Source organism: Heterocephalus glaber, unplaced genomic scaffold (genome assembly GCF_053883595.1).
Source record: "Heterocephalus glaber isolate CG9 unplaced genomic scaffold, H.glaber_assembly_v1.0 deba00001532, whole genome shotgun sequence".
In the NCBI taxonomy this organism is placed as follows: Eukaryota; Metazoa; Chordata; class Mammalia; order Rodentia; family Bathyergidae; genus Heterocephalus; species Heterocephalus glaber.
In genome coordinates, this window is record NW_028258330.1 from 25,743,315 (window position 1) to 25,761,071 (window position 17,757).

At 38.0% G+C, this 17,757-nt stretch overlaps 1 protein-coding gene across 19 annotated transcripts in view; it reads right to left on the reverse strand.

Moving 5' to 3' along the window:
• Window positions 1-17,757, reverse strand: part of Pigu (phosphatidylinositol glycan anchor biosynthesis class U) — a 153,785-nt gene that overhangs the window by 121,382 nt on the left and 14,646 nt on the right. For 12 of the 19 annotated variants that reach the window (XR_015442013.1, XM_087188895.1, XM_087188890.1 and 9 more), the window contains exons 2-5: window positions 17,057-17,121; window positions 16,138-16,200; window positions 6,228-6,287; window positions 5,252-5,314 (exon numbers count right to left, since the gene is read on the reverse strand). Coding sequence is in view for 17 of the 19 variants with exons in the window: in XM_087188895.1 (XP_087045021.1) it covers window positions 5,252-5,314; window positions 6,228-6,287; window positions 16,138-16,200; window positions 17,057-17,121 (251 nt within the window). In the remaining 2 variants the exon portion in view is untranslated. The other 7 variants (XM_087188893.1, XM_004867912.3, XM_087188892.1 and 4 more) reach the window with 2 other exon arrangements.

Here is a 17,757-nt window from a genome sequence, read left to right on the forward strand (position 1 = left end):
GTAAAGCAAAGTATGTCCAAGCAAAGTAGAATGATCTCAAATGTCATAGTGTCTTAGGTTCTTTCCTTTTCATTCTTCTGTATCAAGTTTTTTTACTTCTGTAAAGGAGGTGTGAAATGGTCATGATAAAAAGGAGGAGAATGGGGTGTGGTTGGCCAGCTTGAGAGTTAAGATGCAATGGGATAGGGGCAGAAAGCTCCTGCCCTCCCCTGATGTGTCCCAACAAGTTCATGGGTGTGTTCCAGAGAGAAAAACAGGTAGGCAACCTTATAAGCAAACTCGGGTCAGAATACAGATGGAAAAAGCCCCTGAATTCTAAATGGGAGGCCTGCTGATTTAATAATCAAAGAATATTTAGACAGCATAAAACCAATTTATATTAGAGTATTTCAGAGAAGCCAAAGTAACAAGTGCCTAACAACATATATGATTACAGATTTAGTGATGAAACAAGCAGATCACAATAGACTATATACTGCATTATACCATTTTCATAAAGTTAAAAGTATGTGAAATAGCTGGGAGTGGTGGTGCACATCTGTGATCCTAGCACTCTGAGAGGTTAAGGCAAGAGGATACCCAGGCTGGACACAGTTTCAAAATTAAAAAAAAAAAAAAAAAAGGTCTAGGGAAGTAGCTCACTGCAAAAGCCCTAGGTTCAATCCCCAGTACCACACACACACTCACACAAAAGGTCAAGAGATCATCACAGGAATACAAGCAGTCCCAGATTGCTTGCACTGGTTTAGGCAGAGGCTTAATCAGAAACCTGAAACAAACTTCAAAAACCTCCCTTTGATCATCTCTCTGTTCTCACAGTTGGCAAAGTCCAAGTTAAGTAGTGAGGATAATCATCAGTAAAATTTATAGTGCCACTCACAGAAAACAAAATATAAATGAAGGTGCTTTATCAGAATAAGGAGCTGGATGTGCAGTCAAAGCACTTAGGAAGCCACACCAGTGGTAGAGGAAGGAGGCCCACTAGCTAAGAGTTCTTCTGCAAGGTGGTCACCTGGAGGGGCAAGAACCACAAAGAAGGCCATTAGAAGGAAACAGCGACTTTCTCTAGAAGCAGCAGAAATACTGGTGGGACTAGAGACCCATTCCCCAGACTGGAACCCAGCCAGCAGGGCTGCACTGAAAGGGGAGCTACCAGGGATGTGTAGATCCTGTACAAAGGGGACACTGGCCAGCAGTGGAAGGAAAAGACTTGTGGCCACAATCTTCTCAAACACATACTTCAAAACAAAAGAGCCTCTGAGAAGTAAGTCACCAGGAGGGAAAGACAGAGCAGCAGCCTCCAAGTCCTCTGTTCCCTTCCTTCTTATCTCCCTCAATCTCACAAGCATCTTCACCATTATGGCTGACCTCACAGGCCCAATATCAGCTCTTTTAGCATAGATAAAACCTGTTTTAAAAATCCCCACCACATCCAACTAGAGAAAAGAATATGGCTAAAATTCTGAGTTCCAAATAGGAGGCACCAGCCTCAGCAAAGAACAGACTAGACTAACACTGCTTTTGTCAGGTGAGGTAGATGTAAACTGCTGTGATGCTCAATTGGTCACCATCAATTAGCATTCATACTGCACAAGCTAATGGCTGCAGAGCGGGTAGGGGTGAAGCCTCAGTTTTCGAGGATGCATTTGGATGGAGACATAGCTTCCTTCATTACCAAGGATAAAAAGTCTCAAATGCCGGGTGCGGTGGCACATGCCTGTAATCCCAGCACTAGGGAGGCTGAGGCAGGAAGATCACCATGAGTTTGAGGCCAGCCTGGGCTACAGAGAGTTCAAGGCCAGCCTGGACTACACAATAAAACCCTATCTCAGGGGCAGGGATTTAGCTCAGTGGCATTGAGACTGCCTGGCAAGTGCAAGGTCCTGAGTTCAATCTCTGGTACCAAAAAAAAAAAAAGAAAAAAACCCTATCCCCCCCCCCAAAAAAAAGAATCCAAAGGCTAGCAAAACTAAACCGCTTCCAAGACTGTATGATATGATCCCTTCTGACAAAGTGGAGATTTTTAGAGGAAGATATAGCTTGATATTCTGTCTAAATTAACTGTAGTACAATAGAAGCACCAAAAGCTGCCATTCAGAATCAGTTAATTTTTGACATAGCATACATAAGATTTTTACTCTGACTGAGAAATCTAATGCTCTAAGTGATTTCTGAGAATGTATAAACAAAAATATTTCAATTGGGTTGGGTATGTAGCTTAATGGTAGAGTGTTTGTATAGCATATACAAGACTTTGGGTTCAATCCCCAGCACTGTAAAGCAGTCAAATGAACAAATAAGTAAAATTTACAATTTTTAATTTAGTCTTAATGATAACAGTATATTTTGGTGGATTAAAAAAACAGGATACTGACAATAACTCATATGGTTTTTTTTCTCCCACTTTAAATCACAAAATGCAGAAAAAAATGTTTCTACATAAACTCAAACAATAAATGAATTAAAATTACTGTACTAAAGATATCTCTCCTGTTGACACTGAAGTCCAACTTTCTTAGAAAACTAGCTGAAACCTACTTTTATTACTTCCATTAAGCGCCCCCCATTAAAAACTGTTTTAAGGCTGAGGGTATAACTGAGTGGTAGAGTACTTATCTAACATGTACAAGGCCCTAGGTTTGATCCCCAGCACTGCAAAACAAAACAAAACAAAACAAAAATCTCTTATTTGGGATGCAGAAGTATTTCTATGACATTTAAACAGGAGAATAAATGGATATCTATCTATCTATATCTATAGATAGATATATATCTATAGATATAGATATCCCAAGATATATATATATATATATATATATATAGCAAGAGAGAATATACATGATGTTACCATCAATAGTCCCCTTTCATTAAAGCACTTCAGTTTTACATTTTAGTTGAAAAGATGTGGCTGATTGTATTTTTAAATGAAAGCTACCAACCTTCCCTTAGATATACATACATACAGATAAGACAGATCACATATATTTTTCATATAAATATATATACAAATTTATTTTCCCTAGTGTCTTATATTGAAAAATTTCAAACCACAGAAGAGTTGAAATAGTAATTCAGTAAACACCTAAATCCAACAGTTTAACATTTTGCCCCATTTCTTTTATCTTTATATATACAACACATATACACTTGCACACAATTTTTTTATTTTGCCAGCCCATTTCAAAATAAACTACAGAGGCTGGGTGTGGTGGCGCACACCTGGAGACTGAGGTAGGAGGACTGCTGTGAGTTTGAGGCCAGCCTGAACTATATAGTGAGACTTTGTCTCAAAACAAAGCAAAACAACAACACACACACACACACACACACACACACACACACACACACACACTAAACTGTAGAGATAAAAAAGAAAAATTTTTAAAAATAATAACATGTAGATATCATGCCACTTCATTCCTAGATAACTTGGCTTATATAACTTCAAATAAACATACATTCACAACCTATATTCCCCGCACTCACCCCCTACTGGGGATTGAACTCAAAGTTCACTGAGCTATGTCCTCAGCCCTTTTCACAAATTCTTTATTTTGAGACAAGGTCTAGAGATTTTGAGTCTGGGCTCAAACTTGAGATCCTCCTGACTCCCAGAGTCCTGGGATTACAGGTGTAATCCCACACCAGGCTTTTTTTTTGGTGCAATGCTGGGGATCAAACCACAGGCCTCATGGATGCTAAACAAGCACTCTACTAAGTCACAAGTCCAGCCCCATATACAACCTATCTTGGGGAAGAAAACAGCCACTACTAATTTATCTCTGAATTCCTCAGTTTATGGATCTCATTCCCAGTCATTTCATCAATGACCTCAAGGAAATGCCACTGCAGCATTTTATCTCAGTTTCTAAAATTTTTAAGTTATGCTCCATTAGTAAGATGTATACCAGATGACCTTAGTGATACTCTAAAGTGTAGTTCTTAATATTTTAGGAGAGGAGTCAACAACTCTTTGAGCACCAGCAACAGTTATGGACTCTTGGGGAAAAAAAGACACATGCACATACACACATGATTTTTCATACCATTTCAAGGGTTTTATAGATCCATTAAACCAATAAATTAACCTCCAAATTAAGAACCCTCATCTAGATATGATCTGAGGTCTAAAATTATAGAATTTACCACCCCTCTATTTGTTTTATTTTTTTGAGACAAGGTCTGACTTTGTAGTTCAGGCTGGCTCTGATCTCACTATGTAACCCAGGCTGGCCTCAAATTCACAGAGATTCTGCTGCCTCAGCCTCTCAGGTACTGGGATTACAGACATGCACCACTATCCCCAGCCAACCCCTCTATTTGTTACTGATGGCCAGTGCCACAGAAAGGCAGACTGCTATTTCTGGCTGTATTACTCAGCAACAGAAGTGAAAATGCACCACAAGCAGGTAATCCCAATGAGATGCAGCCTTATCTCACCCCAGCCTAAATCCTCTCAGGGGCTGCCAGCCAATCGAGGACTGTAGCCAAAAAAAAATTAAATTTAAAAAATATATTAAAAAGTATATAAAAATATATTATATATATATTTTTTAATATAACTACATGAATAGTACACATGGTTAATCTGTTAACTCTCAAAACCCAGGAAAAGGAGGATAGTTCCACTATACAATTCCCTTTGGCTATTACATATGGATTAAGACTAAGGCTTATATCAATACTTTCACCGGACATTTAATACATGCCGAAGTTTCTAGTTAAAATTATTCTTTCGGGCCTGGGGTGCAGTTCAGTGATAGAGCACTTGTCTAGCATGCAGAGGCCCTAGGTTCAATCCCCAGCACCACAAAAAATAAATCACTCTGCAGGGAAACAGAATCAATATTTGGGGATCCAATTTTACATCACATAACCCTAACACAGTGGGTTAAAAGCTCCATTCATTTTGCTTGAAAGGAAAAACTGGTGAAAGGAATGAAAGGTTTTTTAAGGGACCTCATTAACACCACTGTCATTCAACTCTGTTCTAGAAAGTCTCAACTTAAGCAGCTGTGTGACTATAGTAAGCTACCCAGATTAAACTGACCTTTCTGTGTGGACTAGTAGAGCTGCCTGTGGGTACAGGCTTGTCATTCCAGGGCTGGCTGAACCACCAGAAGTTTCACTCCCACTTCTGAGCATTTTAAAGCAGTTGTATTCTTAAGTAGTGATCTTTGATTCCCTACAGTAACTAAGAACAACGGGTTACCAAATTCCATCAGCTTTGTCCCACCCACTAACTACTTACCACAACTTTATTGAAGTCCTGGATTGCAAAATACAGGGCAACAGCAGTGAGTACATCAGTTATCTGTCAAAAGGAAGACAAGTAATAGGAAACAGAACTCTGTTAGTGCAAGAGTAAAGAAGTGCTGCCAGGCCCCAGAGTTCTGGGATTGGTAGCAGACCACCCAGTCCAAATGAATGTTAGCCCCCAGTTTGGTTTGACTACTCAAACGCAAGAGCCATTCAGCAAGGCCTTACTGGAAAACTCTGAAGATAATAACCATCTATCAAGGCCACTTCAATCTGGTGTCCCACATATGCTCTAGAATTGCAAGTTCCCCACGTTTTCTGTAAAATGGGAATAATATCCACTGTTTTACAACCCTCATATATGGCCAGTGCCTAGCACAGAGTAAGTCTTCAATAAATAGCAGCTATTATAATTATTAAGGAAGACCCTACAGGCTTTCTGGGTATTTCTTGACCCACATTCTTTTGTTTTTTTGTACCAGGGATCAAACTCGGGACCTTGTGCTTGTGAGGCAGGCAGTGGAACCACTGAGCTAAATCCCCAGCCCACTGACCCACATTCTTCAACCCTAGACTTTCAGCCTCCAAAATATAGCCCAGTCAACTCCATTTCAAGACTCTTGTCCCTGAAAGTCTCATCAGGCCTATGTCCTCTTTACAGACTCTCTTGGCAGAGCACTCGGGAAACTCAGGATGTCCCACACTGACACAATTAAAGCCAATCACAGAATCTCGTCAGAAAATTCAAGACTATATAGTCCAGAAACAATATTCTACAGAATAAGGAATCAGAAATCAGCCAAAAGTCAGAAACTTTTCCTCACATTTCTATCATACTACCATAGTCCCACAATTTCAAACTAAAGATATGTTTTTGCTTTTATTTTTGAGAGTTCCCAAATTACTAAGATAGATTTTTTCTTAAAAACAAGCTGTAAAATTAATAATTTTATCTGAAAGTTACTTACCATAAATACCAATTCAGCATAGTCAATTAGGAAATGGAAGAGGTATATTATTAATGGAGTCTGTAGGAAAAAAATAAACATGCAAGGAAATTAAGTTAAACCTTACTAAAACAACAACAAAAAACAAGAAAACCCCACCTTACTATGAATTATCACTTTTCTGAGTTGGGAGTAGGGGAAAAAACGATTCATCTGTTTTCCTTCTTAGAATACTGTCCTATGCTAATTGGCCAATGTACATATGAGAGAGAATAATTTTAGTGCCCTGGGTCATTTTATCCCACTGGTACTATTTGTTGAATTGAGTAAAGAGAATAAACAACTCTGATGTGTATTAAATATCTGTTTAGTCTAGAATGGTGATGCATGACTATATTTCTACTACTCAGGAAGCTGAGGCAGGAAGATTGCTTAAATCTAGTAGATTTTGCCTGAGTTCAGGAGTTCAAGGCCAGGCTAGAGAATATAGCATGACCCTGGCTCAAAAAATGTATATGTGCTTAGGAACTGTTTATATAGTAAGTCATGAGGTTAATTTTAGTTCTTTTTTTTTTTGGTACCAGGGGTCGAACTCAGGACCTCATGATTGCAAGGCAGGCAAGGCGCCACTGAGTTAAATCCCCAGCCCAATTGTAGTTCTATGACACATACCCGATTGATAGTTAAGGGGAATTCCACAAGGGACCAAGATTGCTGAACCAAAAAAAAAAAAAAAATGAACTGGGAAATGTTTTTCCTTCTATTCTCTGGTAATTTAATTCTTGCTCAAAGATTTGAGAAAAGTCCCTTATTATGAAGCCATCTTGGCCTGAGCTTTTTTTAAGATTTAAATTTCAGATTCAATTTCTTTCACAAATAAAACTATTTAAATTTGCTGCATTTTTTATCAGTTTAGATTAGTTTTTCTAGGAATTTGTCCATTTCATGTAAATTTTTGTCTCAGTAACAGAAGGTTGTGCATAATATTTTGTTTTTTATTATTAAAGGCAACAAATTTTCTTCTGAGTATGGCTTAGCAGAATTATACAAGTTTTGATATGCTGGGCTTTTTTCAATATCATTCATCTGAAAATATATTCTAATTCCTACTGACATTACATTTCTTCCCTAAACTGATACTACTTTAAAACATACAAGCCAGGCATGGTGGTGCATGCTTATAATCCCAACGTTTGGGCAGCTGAGGCAGGAGGATTACCATGAGTTTGAAACCAGCCTGAGCTCCACAGTGAGTCCAAGGCCAGCCTGGACTACATAGCAAGACCGTGTCTCAAAAAATAAAATAAAATATAATAACATAAAATAAAATAAAAAAGTAAAATAAAACATACAGACTGGGCATGTAGCTCAGTGCCAGAGCATGTGCTTAGCACGTGTGAAGCCCTGTGTTCAACCCCAGCACCAAAAAGAACAAAAGAGAATAAAACATACAGGGTTTAATTTTCAAATATTTGAAAGTTTTCTTTTTAGTTTTTTTTTTTTTTTTGGTACCAGGGATTGAACTCGGGTCCTTGCACTAGCGAGGCAGGCAGCGGAACCACTGAGCTAAATCCCCAGCCCTTGTTTTTGAGACAGGGTCTCACCAGGTAGTTCAGGCTGGCCTCAAACTATGTAGCCTAGGCTGGCCTCCAACTCATGGAGATTCTCCTGCCTCAACCTCCTGACTTCTAGAATTACAGGCATGCGCCACCACTTAATTCTACTATGATCATAAATTCTACTATGATACTTAATTCTACTATGATCTCTTTATGTTTTAATAATTGGTTTCTAACTTAATTCTACTATGATCGGAAAAAAATGATTTCAGTCATGTAAAATGTGTTGGGACTTGCTTTATGGCCCATGATCTAGCCAGTTTTGGCAAGTGACCCATGTACACTTGAAAATAACATACATACTAACATTTATAGGTCTATCATTCCACAGTATGACATTTGGGTTAAGTTTGCCAATGATTTGTTCAGGTTTTCTACATCTTTGTTGATTGAGGTGGGGGTCTGTCCTATCATGGACTGAGAGAGGTACATTAAACATTTTCCACTATGACTACAGATTTGTCTATTTCCTTTAATTATACCATTCTTGCTTTATACATTTTGAAACTATGTAGTTAGATGCAGTTCTATGTAGAATTACTACATATTCCAGGTAGAATAATCTTATTACAAAATAATTCTCTTGCCAGGCACAGTGGCACATAACTATAATCCCACTATTTGGGAGGCTGAGGGAAGAGGATCGCAAGTTCCAAGCGAGCCAGGACAACTTTTTTTCAGACCCTACTTCAAAATAAGAGAGGATGTAGTTCAGTGATAGAATGCTTGCCTAGCATACATGAGACTTTATTTGGTCTTACTACAGCTATATCAGCCTCTTTGGGGCATGTTTGAATAACTGCATAATATAGCCTTTTCTATTTACTTTCTACCTATGTCCTTATATCTCAGATGTGTTTCTGTTGAATCCAGCACACTGTGCATGGTAAGCATGTGCTCTACCACTGTGCTACACCCTCACCCCTAGAAGTGTTTCTTAAAAGGAGCATATAACTTTTTCTTTAGCCCAGTCTGACAGCTGTTATCTTTTAGTTGGATTTTTAAAATCTATTTACATTAAATGTATTTACTAATATATTTGTGTATAAGTTTATAACCTATTTTTCACTTGTTCTATCTTCTCTCTTGCTTTTTTCTATCTTCTCTCTTGCTTTTTTCTACACTATTTTTTGGGGGTTTTTGTACAGGGATTGAACTCGGGTCCTTGTGTTTGCAAGGCAGGCGGCAGAACCACTGAGCTAAATCCCTGGCCTACATTATGTTTTATAATTGCAATTTTCACCCTATTGCTTGTCAGTTGTACATCTAGACACTATTTTTTTAGTGGTTAACCTACAGATTATGATATAACATGTGACTGTGGAGTATAGGTGATTATTTTTGCCACTTCCTAGATAACAGAAAAACTTCTCAACTTTTAATTTCATATAGGACATATTGGGGTTATAGAATTTCAATTGGAAATCTTTGGTAAAATTTTGAAAAATTTTCAACCTCTAATATATTCAAATATTGATTTGGTCTCATTCTGTCCCTTCTCCCATTCTAGCAACTCCACTGGTACACATAGTAGACCTTTTCACTGTATCTCATAATAGAGTTCTTACGGCTTTTTGTTTTCTGGTGGGGTTTTTTTGGGGGGGGGGGGGCGGGACTGGGAATGGAATCCGGAGATGCTTTACCATTGAACTACATGACAGTACTTTCTATTTTGAGATAGGGTCTCAAACTGACCAGGCAGCCTTGAATTTGTCATCCTCCTGCCTCAGACTTCCAAGCAGCTGGGATAAAAGGGCACATATCACTGCACCTGGCTTCTATATCTTTTTCTTTCCAAGCTTCAATCTAGAAATTTTCTATAGCTCTTATCTTCCAGATCACTAATCTTCTCTTTAGCTTTGTATAATCTATGAAACTTGTTTATTGCTTTTTTTTTAACGGTACTGTTGAATGAACCCAGGGCCTCACACTTGGTAGACAAATGTTCTGCCATTGAACTACATCCCCAGGGCTTTTTTATTTTTATTTTCTGGTTTTTTTGAGACAGGGTCTCACCATGTAGTTCAGGCTGCCTTGAACTCACTATGTAGCCCAGGCTGGCCTTGAACTCATGGTGATCCTCTTGCCTCAGTCTCCTGAGTGTTGAGATTACAGGCACAGATGTGCACCACCATGCCTGGCTCTTTTTTATTTTTTTAATTTTTTTTGGTACCAGGGATAGAGCTCGGGACCTTGCACTTGCGAGGCAGACGGTGGAACCACTGAACTAAATCCCTAGCCCTCTTTTTTATTTTTTGAGACAAGGTCTTGCTAAATTGCCCAAGCTGGTCTCAAATTTGTGATCCTCCAAAGCTTGTGTAGATGAGAAGAAAAGAAGAATTAAGATATATTATGTACAGCCAGGGATTTAGCTCAGTGGTTTCACTGCCTGCTGCACAAGTGAAAGGACCCGAGTTCAATTCCTGGTACCAAAAAAAAAAAAAAAGATATATTATGTACAGGTAAAAATTCCCTATGATGAATGTGATCAATGTGTATGACAAATATGTACTAATAAAAAAAAAGTTAATAAAGAAAAATTTGTGATCCTCCCCCCTCAGCCTCCCAAGCAGCTGGAATTACAAGTATATGCCATCACAAGCAGCATCAATTGTATTCTTTTTTTTTCTTTTGTACCAGGGATTGAACTCAGGTCCTTGAGCTTGCGCAGCAGGCAGCGAAACCACTGAGCTAAATCCCCAACCCTATATTCTTACTTTTTAATATGTTTTGCAGTTTTAGAATTTAGATCTGATTCTTTTTGGGGGGGGGGGTGCCAGGGATTGAACTCAGGACCTTGAGCTTGCAAGGCAGGAGGCAGCACCACTGAGCTACATCCTCAGCCCCGAGATCTGATTCATTTTTATATATCCTAGTTCTCTGGTTAAATTCTATATCCTATCTTCCATTTTTTAAATATATCAATAACTGATCATAGTAATTTTACTGAGTATTTGAGATAAGGTCTCACAGTGATCCTCCTGCCTCAGCCTTCACCAGTGCTAGGATTACAGGTATATACCACCTTCACAGTAATTTTAAAGTCCAAGTTTAGGGCTGGGGATTTAGCTCAGTGGTGCTGCTGCCTCCCCCACAAGCGCAAGGACCCGAGTTCGATCCCTGGTACCAAATAAATAAATAAATAAATAAATATAGTCCAAGTTTGGTAATTTTAGTATCTGAATCACCGATGAAACTGTTGTCCTTTTCTCTGTCTTTTATTATGTTTGGTAATTTTTAATTGAATGACAGACAATGCCAATGAAAAATTATAGAGGCTCTGGATGAGGCTATTTTCGTCTAGAAAAAAAAAAAACTTCAGAGCTTCTGGCAATTAATTAGAATTGAGCCACTGTAACTAGGAATTGAGCTAATTAGAAGCAGTACTTGGTCTTTATAAGACTGGTCTATATCCGATCTACCCTCACTCCTAGTGTGTAGTCCTTCAGAGGAGGTAATTCAAAGCGAGGTCCTAAGCCTTGCCACCTTGGTTGCTACTACACTGAAATTTTTATTTCTCCAGCACCCTGAGACTACCAATAGCTCTGCTTAGCTCCTTGGCCTATTACTAGACACTTCCTGTTCCACTCTCTGCTTCTCAGCCTGTACCACTTACAAACTGGTAAATGCTTTAAGAAGAAAGCAGCTCAAACTATTGGTCTCACTTTTTGTTTGGTTTGTTGGGGTTTTTTTGGTACTGGGGATCAAACTCGGGATCTTGTGCTTGCGAGGCAAGTGGCAGAGCCACTGAGCTAAATCCTCGGCCCTTTGGTTTCATTTTTTATACTTTGTTCTCAAGTCCTGGTAATCTTGGCACTTTCCAGTGCCTTCAACCAGACATGTTTTACACTGATCCTGCTTATCTAGCCGTTCTTGACAGGAGGAGTGTTGGCCTGCTACTACAAGCCAATCCACCAATCCACCAGAACCAGAAGGGAAGTACATAACTTGGCTTCAGTGAGCCCATACTGGTGACTCAGGAGCACTTTCTCCAAGCCCAAATCACATGCAAAAATGTGTCCTGTAACATTGTAAAAGTCACTGACAGGCTCTTTAGTGAGAACAAATTAGCACTGTAGAAAGAACAAAGGCCGGGAGCCAGACTAGGGTTTAACTCCAGGTTCCCATTTTGGCCAAGTTGTTTTCCCCCTTTAAGTCTTGGTTTCTTCTGTTCCAAAATAGGAATAGTAACTTATTTCACAGGGGTCTTAAGAGAATTGAGTGAGGAGCCGGGGATTTAGCTCAGTGGTTCCGCTGCCTGCCTTGCAAGCGCCATGTACCAAGTTCAATCCCTAGCACCAAAAAAAAAAAAAAGAGAATTGAGTGAGGTAATATGTACAAAGTATTTACAGTGCCTAGCACACAATAAGCTTCATATGTTAGTTACCTGAGATCAACTTTTTATCTCTTTTTGAAAACAAAAGCTATCAATTTTGCCTTTCAAAGTTCTAAAAACATTACAACTATCTTCTAATGGATCCTGGTTTTCATTTATCCTTGTTAGTAAAAAGTAGTAACAGGATATTTACATTATCAGTAGCCTCCTATCATAATGTTTTGATGCTTCAGATAATTTAGAATGGGCCTCAGTATCAGAAATACTGTAACAAACAGTTCTCAAAAAGCCTATCAGCTAATGGGCTGGTTTTCATATTAAACTAACATGTACATAGCAGGTAGTTGGACTGCATGCCATCTACTACAGAAAAGCATATGCTGAATGTAATGTGTGTTTACGCTACATCTCCATTTACGTGACCGTTTCCAGTTGGAGTAAGATGTGATTGGATGAAGTAATTTTTATCATCAGTACTCAGCTAAACACAGAAAACAGAAACATCTGTTAGAGGCAGTCAAAAAATGTCATCCGTGATTATTAAATCCCTTTTGTCTCTCTTATGTAGACTTTTCTTCTCCACTTTCACATAATCTTTCACTACGAACTAAATAATAAAAATCTGCTCAGACTGGGGATTTAGCTCAGTGGTTTCACCGCCCGCTGTGCAAGTGCAAGGACCTGAGTTCAATCCCCGGTACCAAAAAAATAAAATAAATTAAATAAATTTAAAAAATTAAAATCTGCTCAAGATTAAAAACCAAACAATGCAAAGCCATGATAAACTTTCTCTTTAAAAGTGTTCTTTTTCATTTGGCTTGACATAATTTTATTTATATTTTATTACTTGGAGATACTATATTAAAATACATCTTCAAGAGCCAAGGATTTAGCTCAGTGGTTCTGCTGCCTGCCTTGCAAGCACAAGGTCCCAAATTCGATCCCTGGTACCAAAAAAAACCAAAAAACAAAAAACCTTTAAACTGGGTGTGATAGTGTATGCCTATAATCCCAGCACTTGGGAGGCTGACCAGCCTAGGCTACATAGTGAGTTCAAGGCTAGGCTGAACTACATTTTGAGACCCTGTCTGAAACAAACAAATCTTCATTATTATCTCCCTAGTACAACTACCGTCTTGCTTAAACTGTTGCAATACCACCCCAGCCATTTTCCCTGCTTCAGCTCTTGTCCTATAGTTAATTTCCCTCACAATATCCACAGAAATATTAAACATAAATTATAAATATGATCATTTATCTCCTAATTTAAAAGTCTCCAGTTATCTTCCTATCACACTACAAATAAAACCCAAACTCTTGCCCATCTATGTTTACAAAAAGTCCTGTATGACCTGGCTCCTAACTTCATTTAGATCTTACTCAAATTTCACTTCTTCATCGCACTTTCTCTGAACACACTAGCCACATACATGACCATCACTCATTATCCTTTTATCCAGATTTTTCTAAATCTACTTACTCTTAATTGAAATCACATTTTTTAAAACTTTAGCTTTATATTCGCCACCTGCTGTGCAAGTGCAAGGACCTGAGTTCGATCCCCGGTACCAAAAAAAGAATAAAAAAATAAAAATGAAAATTTTAGCTTTATAGGGGCCGGGGATTTAGCTCAGCGGTTTCGCTGCCTGCTGCACAAGCGCAAGGACCCAAGTTTGATCCCCGTACCAAAAAAAAAAACAACAACAAAAAAACCCTTTTAGCTTTATAGAGAGTAACTGGCATAAAGTAACTCCACATTTTAACATGTATAAGTTTACAAGTTTTGACCAACTCATATAACAAGGTAACTTTCACAATCAAGATAGTGAGCATAACCACCACATTCCCCTTTCAATTTTACTGTTCATCCCAAAGAACTAGCTTTATTTCAGTGATGTTCACCTTATTTTTCTGTTTATCTTTTTTCTGCTCAGATCTTTATTAATTATTATTATTATTTTTTTTTTGGTACTGGGGATCAAACTCGGGTCCTTGTGCTTGTGGGGCATGTGGCAGAACCACTGAGCTAAATCCCCGGCCCCTATTTTGCTTATTTTCAGTTTATCTTTTCCTGTTTTCTTAATGCAGAAACAGCAATAATTGACAAGACCTCTTATTTTCTAACATAAGCATTTAATACCATCAATTTCTCCCTAAGTGCTACTTTAGTAACATCCCACATATTTCAATAGGTTATGTTTTCATTTTCATTACTTTAAAAATGATATCTAATTTCCCTTCTGATTTGTTCTTTGATCCAGTGGTTACTTGGGAATACGTCCAAATATTTGAGGATTTTCCAGATATCTTTCTGTTACTAATTTTTTAATTCCATTGTTGACAGAGAATATACTTTATATGATTTGAATCCTTTTAAATGTATACAGTCTTGTTTTATGGGCCAGAATATGGTCTATCTTGCAAATGTTCCATGTACACCTGAAAAGAATATGTATTTTTCTATTGCTGAAGAAGTATTCAATGAAGGTGGTTGACAGCACTGTTCAAGTCTCCCATATATTCACTGATTTTCTACCTGCTTGTTCTATCAGCCATTGAAAGAGAGATACTGAAATCTCTGACTATAATTGTGCATTTGCCTATTTCTCATTGTAGTCTAAGTCTTTATCTTATATGTTTTTAATATCTCTTATAAACATTTAAGACTGTTATGTCCTCCTGAAGAACTGACCCCTTTAGCATGAAATGAGCTTATGTATCACTGGTGATTTCTTCTCTGAAATCTGTTTCTTTTTTACTTATTACATGTTTCTTTTAGAAATATAAGCAGCATGATGCCAGGGGCTGTGCCTTACTTTGTATCCCTAGCACCTAGCAGACTAGATGGCATTTGGTAAGTACTTAACAAGTCTCACAAAGGAAAAGGCCAAGTGTGGATAGTGTTGGGATGCAAACACAGATACTGAGGTAGGGGCTAGGAATAAGTTATTGAAAAGGTGCCTGTTGTGAGGAGAGTACATATTATAATCAATAAAATAAGTACAGAGACAATTTCAAGAATATGATATCAACCACAAAAAGGATAAGCACAAGATTCTTAGGAAGATAAAGGAGTAATATCTAACCTAATCTAAGGTGATGAAGGATTTTCAGAGGCGGTAAAACCTCAGCTAACATCTATAGAGCCAACTATAAAAGAAGGAAGAATGGCCCTCTCTGAGGAGACAACAGCATAAACAAAGACAATTAGGTAATAGAGAATATAGTACAGTGCCATGAAAGTATGTCAGAACTCTCTCAGGGGTTCTTAAGATGTTTAAAAAAACATATTGCCAAGCTGGGGATTTAGCTCAGTGGTTCCGGCACCTGCCTCACAAGCACAAGGTCCCAAGTTCGATCCCCGGTACCAAAAAAAATTAAAATTAAAATAAATAAATAAAAACCATACTGCCAAAGGCTCATAGCACAGGCCCTGAGCTACTGAGCTGCTCTTTGGCATGCCAAACACCTCTGCTCCCAATAACTGACCTGTGTGCCTATTACAAGACTCTCAAGTTGTTCTTTTTTTTTTTTTCAAATCAAGTTGTTCTTATCTTTTCTTGTTATTGCAGTTTGACTAGACATCACTACAAAGACATTAAGATAGGAATGCAAAAGACAGTTATTTCCATGAGAATCAAATTAATTGCATTTGAAAGACCAGACAGAAAAGATAAATTTAAATTTTTTTTCTTAAAGTATATACGAGGGAGGAAAATATAAAAATTATAAGGAAAGTTGTCAAATTGGAAGATCTGTACTTTCAAGCTATATGACCAATAAAAATAGAAAAGAGACTGGAAAGAAATGTGGTTGCTATTGTGAGGAGGGTCTGCAGGATTCTGCATGCCCCGCTAAGGTATTTAGACTTCGTGCTAAGGTCACTGAGTGTTCAAAGGTAATGACTAAGACAGTGACAAAATTAGATTCATGTTTTAAAAAAATGGCCATGACTACAAAATAAAAAGTAAATGACCTGGGGATTTAGCTCAGTGGTTTTGCCGCCGGCTGCATAAGCACAAGGACCCAAGTTCGATACCTGGTACCAAAAAAAAAAAAAGTAAATGAGCAAGACTGAAATGAGAAACACTAGTCAGAAAGCTGTTGCAATAACCTGGGCAAGAAATGATGATGAATTAATTAATAGTATTTTTTCTGTTCTTGGGCCGGGGATTTAGTTCAGTGGTTCCACCACCTGCCTCACAAGCTCAAGGACCCAAGTTCAATCCCCAGTACCAAAAAAACAATGAGTATTTTTTTCTATTCTTAAGAACTAATTTTATGGGTTAAATAAGCTTTGGTAGGCTTTCTAAGAAACCAATATTGCTGTACAATTTTCATAAGAAAGCATGTTTCAATGAACCAATTATAAGCCACTTAGCAGACAACCTATTCCAGGACTGGGAACTGTTATAATCTCTTTGCCATTAAAAATAGTCACTTTTGGGCCAGGGATTTAGCTCAGTGGTTTGGCTGCCTGCCTCGCAAGCGCAAGGACCCGAGTTCGATCCCTAGTACCAAAAAAAAAAAAAAAAAAAAAAAATAGTCACTTCTGCAGAAGCCTCATCTGTTTCCCCAAGTTACAATCTTATCCTGAATCATTTCCACTATAATTGTGAAACCTCCTTCTTATGCAGAGGACATATAAAAGAGGACTATTTCTAAATGTTTTTCAAAACTAGACATTTTTTTTTAAAACTAGACCTTTTTAAATGTCTGTACAAAAACTGAGGTTAGGCCAGGGATTTATCTCAGTGATTCCGCCACCTGCCTCGCAAGCGGAAGAGCCCAAGTTCGATCCCTGGTACCAAAAAAAAAAACAACAACTGAGGTTAGGCTTTGGTATCTGTGACTGTAAACTACTCTTGGTATCCAGAAAAGAAAAGAATACTTACTTCATGAAATATTGCTCCAGAATAAGGAGATACTCCCAAGTCCAGCAGTGAAAGGCCTTCGACCACTGAAAAGTAAGACATTCAAGTTCAGACCTCAGAGACATCAACAGATGGTCAAAAATTAAAATGTTACAGCCTGGTGTGGTGGTGCACACCTGTAGTCCCAACACTTGGGAGGATGAGGCAGGAGGATTGCCAATTCAAGGTCAGCCTAAACTACATAGCAAGACCTTGTCTCAAAACAGTAACAACTAAAATGTTACATATTCCCAGAACCAAGAAGGGCCTCAAAGATTAATCTCTTTTGCCTCATCCTCAACAAGTGGCTTTAAATTTGGATTTGAACTTTACCAAGAAGAGGGAACTCTCACACACAGCACCCTTTCCATTGTGAGGCACCATTCACTGCAAGAAAGTTTTATGTTAAACTGTAAATAACTTCTACCTCCTTGTAACGTCTACCTACCCTAGAAAGGTTTCATTTATGTATATTCTGTCGTTGCTTATAGAGTGAGGAAATGGGCAGTCACTCTCATATGCTGTTTCTTACCTTTGTATTAAATTTTCTACACAGCAATATGTATTTTTAGTTATATGACTTTTGATCCTAAAATAATGGTTTTTATTTTTCCTTTTAGTTTTTTGTTTTGCTTTATTTTTTTGAGATACGGTCTCACCATGTAGTAGTCTTGAACTCACGA